The sequence below is a fragment of the Oncorhynchus masou genome, chromosome 6, assembly GCF_036934945.1.
Source record: "Oncorhynchus masou masou isolate Uvic2021 chromosome 6, UVic_Omas_1.1, whole genome shotgun sequence".
NCBI lineage: Eukaryota > Metazoa > Chordata > Actinopteri > Salmoniformes > Salmonidae > Oncorhynchus > Oncorhynchus masou.
Window position 1 is genome coordinate 82,888,469 of NC_088217.1, and position 11,076 is coordinate 82,899,544.

Here is an 11,076-nt window from a genome sequence, read left to right on the forward strand (position 1 = left end):
GCGCAGAACAGGTCTGGTCGGTTTATTACTAGACCTGAAATTGGTGTGTCATGTGTAGGCAAAGGGAATTAAGCCACAAAATCATTATTTATGGATCCGCTCTGGTGATACATAAGAAGTTTATGAATTGCAAATGTGTACAATGCACAATCAAATACAGTAGTAGTGGGACGTCGTAATGCTACTACGGTTGCGCAGTGCAAGACTTCCGTATCTAGCTATCTACTGTAAATAACTTTACAACAAATAGCTTTCAATCACATTTAGTAACTACTAGACAATTTAGCACCTATAATGTGTTGTATACGAAAGGCTAAGAAGAAATTGATAACATTTGGATTTATTTGTGCAATCGACCGCTGGTGTTGAACTAACCACGTACCATTAGCTACCAGTTAAACAGACGCTGTTGCTAGCAGCTAGCTAGGTTTGTGTTAGATCTAGGCGAGCTAGCTAATTATCAAAAACATTAGGCCTGATTTTGTTTTAATCTGATATGGACTTGAGAAACTAGCTAACTTCATCAAATGAATATTTTTTGCTTTCAAATAACTTCAAATATTCTTCTGAGAGGTATTCAAATATATTAAAATATTGTTTGGTTTTCTGAGACCTGTATTTGAATATCAAAGAAAATCGTTTTTTAAACTCTAACCTCAAGTGAAAAGTTTGTATTTTCAAATGAATTACAAGTACAACTATTTCCTGCCCAGATCTGGACAGAATGCGAGCTTCCCCTTATCCCACTTTATCCCTCTTCCTACTTATGTAAATAATACCAATGGTAAAAATGTTTTTCAACATTTTCTTTATAGATAGTTTTTTAATCATGGTTTACAGCCTGCTGTATCCTGTGTATATGACAAATACTATTTGATTTGATTGGATTTGACACTCCAACCTGTGACATGTCCCTGAAAAATAAAGCAAAAGGAGCACTCTGTGTCTGCATAGATGTTTAGAAGAAGTGCAATATCATTCCTTGAGCAATACATATGTAGCAGACATGAGTATGGCTCAAGTTCTGGTGATGTGAGAGCCCTCCTCTTGGTCTGATGGTCAAGATGTTGGAGACCAGGGTTCAGATCCCTCCTGCGACACATACACTGTATCATAGGAATCAACTAAACTACAGTACATGCATGTGAAAATGGCATTGTTCCATTGTTAACGCATTTGTTGGTGCCAGACTTTTTGTACTCCCACCTTCGTTCTTTATTGTTTCATATAAGTATTTTAAAATATTTAGCACTAGACCTCTGGCATTGCATTCCTTCATTCTCCATGCAACCCCAGGTCACACCAGTGTCAATCAGACACACACATTACACATCCATAATCAGTGGTTAGATCATGTGGTTAGCACTTGCACAGTGTGTTCATTCAGACATCTGCCTTAGGAGGAAGTCAGTTCTGTCTCAAAGTTCACAGCTCTGAGGAAATTACATATTGTTGCCAGTGTGTTCTGTAAGATCATTACTTTTTATGTGAATTGACTTGTTCATTTAACATATTAAATGAAGTGTTTCATGGATTCTTCTGTTCTTAGGTGCCTTAAAACTGTTGGAGCTGAGGCTTTGGCAGACACACTGGTGGAACTTGGACACATTGTGACTATAAATTGTACTTTTCCACCCACTAGTGCAGAAAATACATACTGGTACATAGAGCTGCAACCACAGCCTCCACTGGCCATATTCTGTGTGAGTTCTCATGGTACTTATTTCCATGATACATTCTGTTAAAACCGACAGAATTTATAGTGGTAAATACAGAATGTAACAGAAGACAATTGTGAAGAGTTCTACTGTGCAATGAAAGAAAATGAACAGTTCCTGTTCAGCAATGGCAACAGACTCATCACCATTAGTAAGTACATGTAACAGTATAACTTTCGACCGTCCCCTCGCCCATACCCGGGGGGAAACCAGGGACCCTCTGCACACATCAATGACAGTCACCCACGAAGCATCGTTACCCATCGCTCCACAAAAGCCACGACCCTTGCAGAGCAAGGGGAACTACTACTTCAAGGTCTCAGAGCAAGTGACGTCACCAATTGAAACGCTATTTAGCGCGAACACCGCTAACTAGCTAGCCTTTTCACATCCGTTACACACACAGTATTCAATGATAATATTTTGTCTGTAAAATATTTTTAACAGGCCCTTTTTCGTGTTTATAATGCACACAAACCAGCAAGGAGTGCAGTATAACACCAGTATGTTGAAAATACTGCATGCAAAATAACACTGTCTTTTTACTGCAGTAGTTTGGCAGTCTAACTGCAGTTAAAAGTGCATAATATTCTGCAATGTCTGGGTCTGAAATACCACAGTGGACAGCAGTTACTGCAGTTTCAAAAGTGCAATCTTTTTTTGTCAGGGTTGATGATGCGGCGACATAAACACATTGAAATTGTAGTGACAAGAAATTGTATACATTTAGAAAAACGTGTACACTATAGTAGGGACAGGTGGTTTTCACCCATTTCCATATTGTTTTTCAGTATGGCGTGACACAGCTGGTACCCCCACCAAGAGAACCAAGGCCCGACTGCATAGCCTCAACTATTTACTATTTCCAGTTTTCAAATCCTGAACTCACAACTACTGCAAATAAGGTGCCACATCTGTATCTACCCTTCGTCTTCAAATCATACCTGGGCAAATGCTAGTCTGGGTCCCAGTCCCTTTAGCTATCATTCTACTCATTGCCTGGCTCCCAGTCTCTTTAGCTATCATTCTACTCCTTGCCTGGGTACCAGTCTCTTTAGCTATCATTCTACTCATTGCCTGGCTCCCAGTCTCTTTAGCTATCATTCTACTCCTTGCCTGGGTACCAGTCTCTTTAGCTATCATTCTACTCATTGCCTGGCTCCCAGTCTCTTTAGCTATCATTCTACTCCTTGCCTGGGTACCAGTCTCTTTAGCTATCATTATACTCCTTGCCTGGGTACCAGTCTCTTTATCTATCATTATACTCATTGCCTGGGTTCCAGTCTCTTTAGCGATCATTATACTCCTTGCCTGGGTTCCAGTCTCTTTAGCTATCATTATACTCCTTGCCTGGGTACCAGTCTCTTTAGCTATCATTCTACTCCTTGCCTGGGTCCCAGTCTCTTTAGCTATCATTCTAATCCTTGCCTGGATCCCAGTCTCTTTAGCTATCATTCTACTCCTTGCCTGGGTACCAGACTCTTTAGCTATCATTCTACTCCTTGCCTGGGTCCCAGTCTCTTTAGCTATCATTCTACTCATTGCCTGGGTACCAGTCTCTTTAGCTATCATTCTACTCCTTGCCTGGGTACCAGTCTCTTTAGCTATCATTCTACTCCTTGCCTGGGTACCAGTCTCTTTAGCTATGATTCTACTCCTTGCCTGGGTACCAGTCTCTTTAGCTATCATTCTACTCCTTTCCTGGGTCCATTAGTATAACGATCTTCTAGTAAAATGTCATGATTACAGTTCAACTGCTTAATTTCCTTTTTGGTATAAAGCTGTGACTTCTGTGGAAATGTTCAAGGAAATTGCAGTGAAGATCACAGGAACAAAATAAAGGTATGACTCATGACCCACTCAGTTGAAGGTAAAGTAGAGCAGCAGTTGTCAGAAAGATATTACACAGTGTAAAGTAACACACCACACCACCACACAAACAGCTCATGTAAATGGTCACAGGCTGTGGTTTTATAACAGTATTTGTTCCAGTGATGCTTGTGAAAGAATTTGTCTGGCAAGAGGTTGTCTGTTGCCATACACTTTTATAATGAATTCCTTCACAGGACTTGTTACCCTGCCTTAATAAAGTTGTCTTTAAAAAAAATAGAGATATATTTTAGATAAGGTATAGCCTACACATGTCCAGTAAATAATATATAAGGTATAGCCTACGCATGTCCAGTAAATAATATATAATTATTTTGCCATAGCTTCTGGACCAATGATGCAATAATCACAAAACTCTTCAGAGTGTCTGTCCTTGATGACACTTCATTTTCCCAGTTGTGGCAGGGCAAGGTGTGTGTGTTATGACAGGGTACGGGTGTTAGTTGAGGCAGGTTGCAGGGCCTAGTGCTATAGGTTCTACATATCAGGGAAATGACTCTGCCTACAGAGACTACAGGGCTTCCAAATACCCCCTGTGACATCATCCTCTCAGGCTGGTTAGGTGTGCTGCAAACAAACAAACTGTAGTCAGGGATTTGAAGTGAGGCAGTGTACACAAACATCTCAGCAAAGTCTCTATGACATCTCAAGGTTCACATCAATATAATATAATGGTAATATCATCCGTTTAATATAACCTGCACTTTCTAGTCCTTATGTGTCATCATAGTATTCAATGACACACACAGTCCTACACATTGTGAGCAGCTACATTGTAACTGGTTGAACAGCACTATCTGCTGAAAATGGTAAGCACTGCAGGTGTTCCCACATTTGATTCTGAGAGGCAAAAGCCCTAGCGCAGAAAAGAGGTGGACACATTATACTCACAAGGGAGTCAAGAGGTAAATCATCTAGGAGAGATAATTGACGTTCTTAATCCAGCAGCACATTGTCTTTGAACACTGTCCAAATAAGCTCTGGTCCAGTACATCGCGTCACTTGCTGATTCTGTTTGTTAAATTCAGCAGCATGAACGCTATGGACCAGAGCCATGTACAGATCATGTCTATACATACCTCTGTTTCCCTGCTCTGGGGATGTGTCCATTCAGAGAGCCAACCTGTTCAGGTCTTTTTCCATTTGAAGAGCCATTGCACCAGCTTGTCTGAAATGACACACAGTGTTGTTTCAGCGTAACTATTAACCCATAGGATACAGCTATTAAAGTGTCTTGAGAGTGATAGGTTTAAATTAGAGAAGAGTCTGGGAATGAGTCCTAAATGGCACCCAATTCCCCTTAGTGCCCTGCTTTTCACCAGAGCCCTATGGGTACACTGATTATAGGCAATAGTGTTACAGCTGTAATCGCAGCAAAAGGTGGCGCTACAAAGTATTAACTTAAGGGGGCTGAATAACTTTGCACACCCAATTTTTCAGTTTTTGATTTGTTAAAAAAGTTTGAAATATCCAATAAATGTCGTTCCACTTCATGATTGTGTCCCACTTGTTGTTGATTCTTCACAAAAAAATACAGTTTTATATCTTTATGTTTGAAGCCTGAAATGTGGCAAAAGGTCGCAAAGTTCAAGGGGGCCGAATACTTTCGCAAGGCACTGTATGTTGTATCTTACACCGCATTTGACATGTGTTGTGCCTGCCTTCGGCTCTTGAACACAGGGTGGGTGTCATGTTTTGGCTGATAAATCTACTAAAATATAAATAAAATGGAACCACAAAGATGGTTGGAGGTCCACACATCAAAGAACGGTGACTTGAATGGGAATATCTGTTGTTTTAAATTATACTGTCAAGCCTCCATAGGAAACCTATTGAAATCATAGAAATATAGATAGAATATACATTAGCATTTAAGTTGATATTGAATAGTGGATGGACCGGCGGACATCTTTGTGATAGTAATAGGAAGTTTCAAATCAATTTACATTTCAAAACAATGATGTTTTACTCTCAATACACTGGATAGGTGCAGTGAAATGTGTTGATTTACAGGTTCAGCCATAGTAGAACGGTGCTTCTTGGAGCAAGTTAGGGTTAAGTACCTTGCTCAAGAACACATCTACAGATTTTTCAAGTTGTTGGCTCAGGTATTCAACCCAGCACCCTTTCCGTAGTAGGCCCAATGCTTTATCCGCTAGGCTACCTAACAACCAAATGCAATAGCACCCACCCTGTATTCAAGAGCATATTGTGTCTGAACCGATGGCAGGCACAACACAAACTCAGATGATGTGGAATAGGGTGTAAGTTACAACATCTGCAAATATGTATATATTTTTGAACATGTTTTTAGATAATTGACGTTAAAGTTAAAGAGCGGTAGAGGAAGAATCCTTAGAAGATTCATGTGAGTAGGTAGACTTCATCAGAGAGTGATTGGAAGAATATGTGCTTCAGTAAAGTGGGATTTTTAGCATTTATAACCATGGTTACTAATTGTACCGTAGAAATGGATTGAAAGTCAAAGAACATTGAGTTTGTGGAGGCAGCTGCAGGGGGTGTTGAGTGGTAGTGATATGTCCTCTAAGGCCGTTGGTCTGGAGTAGGACTAGATAGGGTTAAATAGTGCAATGGGTGGTGGATTTTTAGGACTAATGGGTGATAGGGCAATTTACTTTTCCCTAATGTTGTATTATTGTATCAAAGAATATAATGTAGGTAGGCCGTGAAGGGCCTCACACACCAGTACAGTAGGTGACGTTGTATGCACCTAAAAGTTGGATGCGATCCGCCAACGAAATCCCAAAGAAGAAGAAAACATGACCCACTCCAGTGGTAACGGGAAATTGGTGAAAGCGTGTTCACGCCCAATCTGTTTCCGGTCTTGATTCGAAAAAAAAAAAGGTCTGGTATATTTATAGGCCTACAAGTGGCGTGTAGTGTAGGCAAAGCCAATTAACCACAAAACAGCTCTGGTGTTTGGTGATATATAAGTGGATAATGAATTGCAAACGTGTACCTTGGACAACCAAAGAGAATACATTCAATAGAATGACGTACGTTATGCGATTGCGCTGTGCTAGAATTCCGTTTCTGACTATAGCCTAATTAAATAGCTATTACAATTAGTAACTGCTAGCTAGCTAGTTTAGCACCTATATCTTGTTGTATACATAAGGTTAAGAAGACATGGATGTAAGGTAGATGTATTTGTACGATTGGTGTTGTGAACTAACAACGTAGGTAGCTAGCTAACGTCACCTACCAGTTAAACAGATGCTGTTGCTAGATAACGTTATAACGCGTTGGCTACAAGACAAATAGTTAGCTTTGCAGATGTGTTAGATCTAGGCTAGCTAACAACTTATCAAAATCATTAGTCCTGCTTTTATTTTAAATATGATATGTAAATTAGCTACTTGAGCAAATAACAGTAAGTTAGCATTGGCTAACTATGTTAACTGGCCAGCTGATCTTATCTATAAGAACATAACTATGTCGAATTATATTGCCAGGAGCTAGCTAGCTGAAGTATCCTAAACGTGGCCAATTATCTAGCTAGCTACTAGTTCATATGTCTGTGAGAAGCCTGACCTTGGCCTGTTAAGGCAGAGATAGATCATAGCTAACCAAACATTAATCATTAGCTAGCTTGCCAACCCAACAAAGGCACATGCGTTGAGTGTTGTCCCTCCCACGACGTTAGTCCACTCAACAAATGTAGCCTAATGTTCAACATGTAACAAGTAGACCTATCTAGGTAGTGAGGAAAGTCCCTGTTATCTCAAATAAGGTGGATAGACCTGTACTACAGAGACCTCTTACTGTTCGTTACCTGCACTCACAAGTTAGTCTATAAAACACACTTCACTGCGTCTTTTGTTTTGGCTAGTTGGTACATAGACTACATTGTTGATTTACACATTCCTTTACATATGGATACAGTCTAGTCTGAAGGCATTTCAAGTACAGTAAAGTAACAGTTCCTTCGGCAGATTAAGAACTATGCCTAAGGAAAATACTCAATGGGGAGGAACATCACATCTGTTGCAACATGTCCTTTAGGTTGACTACCCCTTTGGAATGCACCCACATGTCAGTGCCAATATGGGCCTTTCACATCAGTATTATGATTGGTTGCTCAGCTTTTCTTTCATATTCAGCCAGGCCACTGTGTTTATAACCCTGCTAGCCTCGTTCCCAACCATAACATGCTCTATCACTACTCCACAGGTCCTGGTTGCCGGTTTGTGTGATCCTGTTGATGGAACTCCAAGGTATTAATATCAGTCATGCTTTACATTGTTTGTTCTTATTCTACATGTGCAACATTTCATATTGGTGTCAGATGGATTCATTGGAGGCTAATTTTGTCTGTTTTGTAGACTCTTCGCAGGAGAGAGTTGAAGGTTTTACAAGAGGGAAGGTTATTTTACCATGTAGGTACAATGCAATGCCTACTGAAGAGGTCACCATATTTTGGCGATACAAGGATGACAGTAATGTCTACAATATTGTCAGTGGAAAAGCAGACTTGACAGACCAAGACCATCAGTTCAGAAACAGAATCAGGATTTTCCCAGAGGAATGGGCAAACGGCAACTTCTCTCTCCTACTGACTGATCTCAAGGACTCTGATAGTGGGAGTTATTCATGTTTCATACCAAGAGTGAACATTCTGCATCAAGTGGAACTTTCTGTTCAAGGTTTGCATTACAACCAAGTGTAACAGCCTCTTATCTATACAGTATTGTAATTTCCATTAACAATTTTAAGAAGTTGATGATACAGTATGATAACACTATAAAAATGTCCCTCTGTATTTTACAGAGAAACCAACTCCTGAAGTTGGTCCAAAGAGCAGCAGCATGAGCATCAAAGGACAGAACCTCATCCTCTTCCTGTTTCTCCTCCTCAGTCCAGATCTCCATTTCCTTTGATGTACATCACAGAAATTGGTCATTGTACTGCTTATGAGACTGACAAGTTCTGAGTGGTTAAACTGCTAAAATACTTATTTTTTTTCTTTAATGTATGTAATAAGTGACTGCAAATATATATCTTGCTTGAACCACCATTCCTAGAGGTGAGTAAAATAGTTATTCCAAATTGCATGAAGCCAAAGTGTTTACTGATAGGACCACTGCAACACCTAGTGGGGATCCTAGTAAAATACCAAACATTTTAGCTTTGCTTTTGTGAACTAAATGTAATGCACTTTTAATACAATATTTGTTCTGATTTAAAGGCATAATGTTTTTAAAAACCAGTGCCATCTGTTAAATCAAATTGGAAATAGAATTGAGTCAATGTGTCCCTTCTGTCAACAAGATGCAGCTTTACTTACTAAGATATTGAAGTATTTCCAGATCAGTTATTAATATTGTACTACCAAACGACATACGTTTTGTTGATATCTTGAGATTGAACATGTGCTCCACGGTAAAAAGCTTATTAGTTCAGTCAACATTTCAATTAGAAAGTATTTTACTTTGACACCACAGTGTTTTTAAAGGAAACATATTCACTTCCTCAATGCTCTATATTAAAGAGTGTTTCTTTTAGCTTTTTGTAAACTATGGTTTGATCATGTTGTTGCATTATGTTCAGACAGATGTCTGTTAGAAGGAGGAAGTCAGTTCGGTCTCAAATATTTATCACAGCTCTGAGGATGTCGAGGATTGTTACCTGTCTGTTTTGTAAGACCATTTATTATTCTTATGTTATTTATTTTACAATAAATTAAGTGGCTCATGGATTCTTCTGTTCTTAGGTGTCTTAAAACTGTGTGTTGGAGCTGAGGCTTTGACAGAGACACTGGTAGAACTTGGACACAATGCAACACTGAACTGTTCTCTTAATAATGTAACTGATGCACATTGGTACCTACATTGCCACAGCCTCCATTGTTCATACTTCACTCTTTCACTAGTAGTAGTCCTGCTGCTTTTTATTACAATGAGAATTATAGACAGAAATATTCATTAGAAACAGGACATAGATTGTTAATACAGAATGTAACAGTAGATGATTGTGGAGTGTACTACTGTGCAAAGAAAGAAAATGGTCTCCTTTTCAGTAACGGCACCAGACTCATGACCACTGGTAAGTGCACATTTCATTCAATGATCAATATACTATATATTTTCTGAAAGATACATTTGAAAACAGTTTTTGTTCATGTTTTATGCAGCAAGGTGCAAGACCACTACAGAAATGTACCATAACTCAATGTGGATGTAGGCTACACATATTTACCATAAAACTGCAGGACTTGAATCAATCAATGAAACAACAAACAAAAGTTTGATGTTTCGTAAGTGATTATGTCTTTAATTTTCCAACTGATTTAACAGTAACTTTAATAGTCTGGGAAGTGTTTCAATTACTGTAAATGTATTGTGCTTATATAGGCTATCAAATTTTGTTGAAATGAATCCACTACATTTGAAAAAGTACATTTGCACATTTCAGTTGATCCTGAAGCAACAGCAACCCAGAGACTTTACCACAACATGGCTAAAGGGTCTTCTCATTGGATCCGGGGTCTTGAATGCAGTGCTCATTTTATTGGTGTCAGGTGTGTTTCTACACTCTTAAAATGGGGTTTGTTAGTAACCTAGTAACATCTGGGTGGCACCGGGAATCAAAGCCACATGCATGTGTAAAATGTATTCACGCATGACTATAAGTCACTTTGGATAAAAGCGTCTGATAAATGGCATATTATTATATTTTTTATCTTACTAACACTTTTCTTTAGACTGGATGCCAGGCTAACCTTTCCTGCCTTTACATGCAATGTTAGGACTGTTTGTTACTGTTCTTTTGCCTGCATGGAGACCCAATACACACTGTAAGATGTTACTCAGTGAAGTGTGATCACAATAGTCTATACTAATTCCATCTGTATGGGTCATCTTAGCCATTTCAGTGCTGTGGAAGAGAGCTGCTTGCCAGAAGAACCATGACTCTCCTCCAACCCCTGAACCACCTGAAAGGATAGACAGTCTAGGGTTCAGTATCTGTAGTGGAAATATGGATATATATTTACAGTATATGAATATGACATAATATTTATCTTTATGAGGGATGTTTTCACTCATATCCACATTGTTTTTCAGTATGACGTGATACAGCTGGTACTCACACCAAGAGGACCAAGGCCCGACCACATTGCCTCAACTATTTACTCCAGAGTTCAGTTTCCAGTATTTCTGAGGAGTATTTCTGTCTGTAATAAAGCCCTTTTGTGTGAAGAACTCATTCTGATTGACTGGGCCTGGCTCCCCTGTGGGTGGACCTGGCTTCCAAGTGGGTGGGCCTAAGACCTCCCAGGCCTACCCATGGCTGTGAAATCCATAGGTTAGGGCCTAGTTAATGTATTTAAATTGACTGATTTCCTTCAATGAACTGTAACTTGTTACGTTTATATTTTTGTTCAGTATATAAAAGTTTTAAAAATGTATGTAGCAACTAAGGATTCTAGCTTTAATACCAGGGATAT

General features: G+C 39.2%; 1 protein-coding gene across 2 annotated transcripts; it reads left to right on the plus strand.

Moving 5' to 3' along the window:
* Window positions 1-6,479: 6,479 nt before the first annotated feature.
* Window positions 6,480-9,327, plus strand: si:dkey-222p3.1 (uncharacterized protein LOC100007529 homolog). Of its 2 annotated transcripts, none has more exons than XM_064970021.1 (4): window positions 6,480-6,625; window positions 7,803-7,846; window positions 7,955-8,275; window positions 8,400-9,327. In XM_064970021.1, the coding sequence occupies exons 1-4, from the start codon at window positions 6,570-6,572 to the stop codon at window positions 8,507-8,509; spliced, it is 531 nt and encodes a 176-aa protein (XP_064826093.1). In that variant the 5' UTR covers window positions 6,480-6,569; the 3' UTR covers window positions 8,510-9,327. The 2 variants fall into 2 exon arrangements, with proteins under 2 accessions (XP_064826093.1, XP_064826094.1); XM_064970022.1 differs by lacking the exon at window positions 6,480-6,625 and adding an exon at window positions 6,663-6,769.
* Window positions 9,328-11,076: the final 1,749 nt, after the last annotated feature.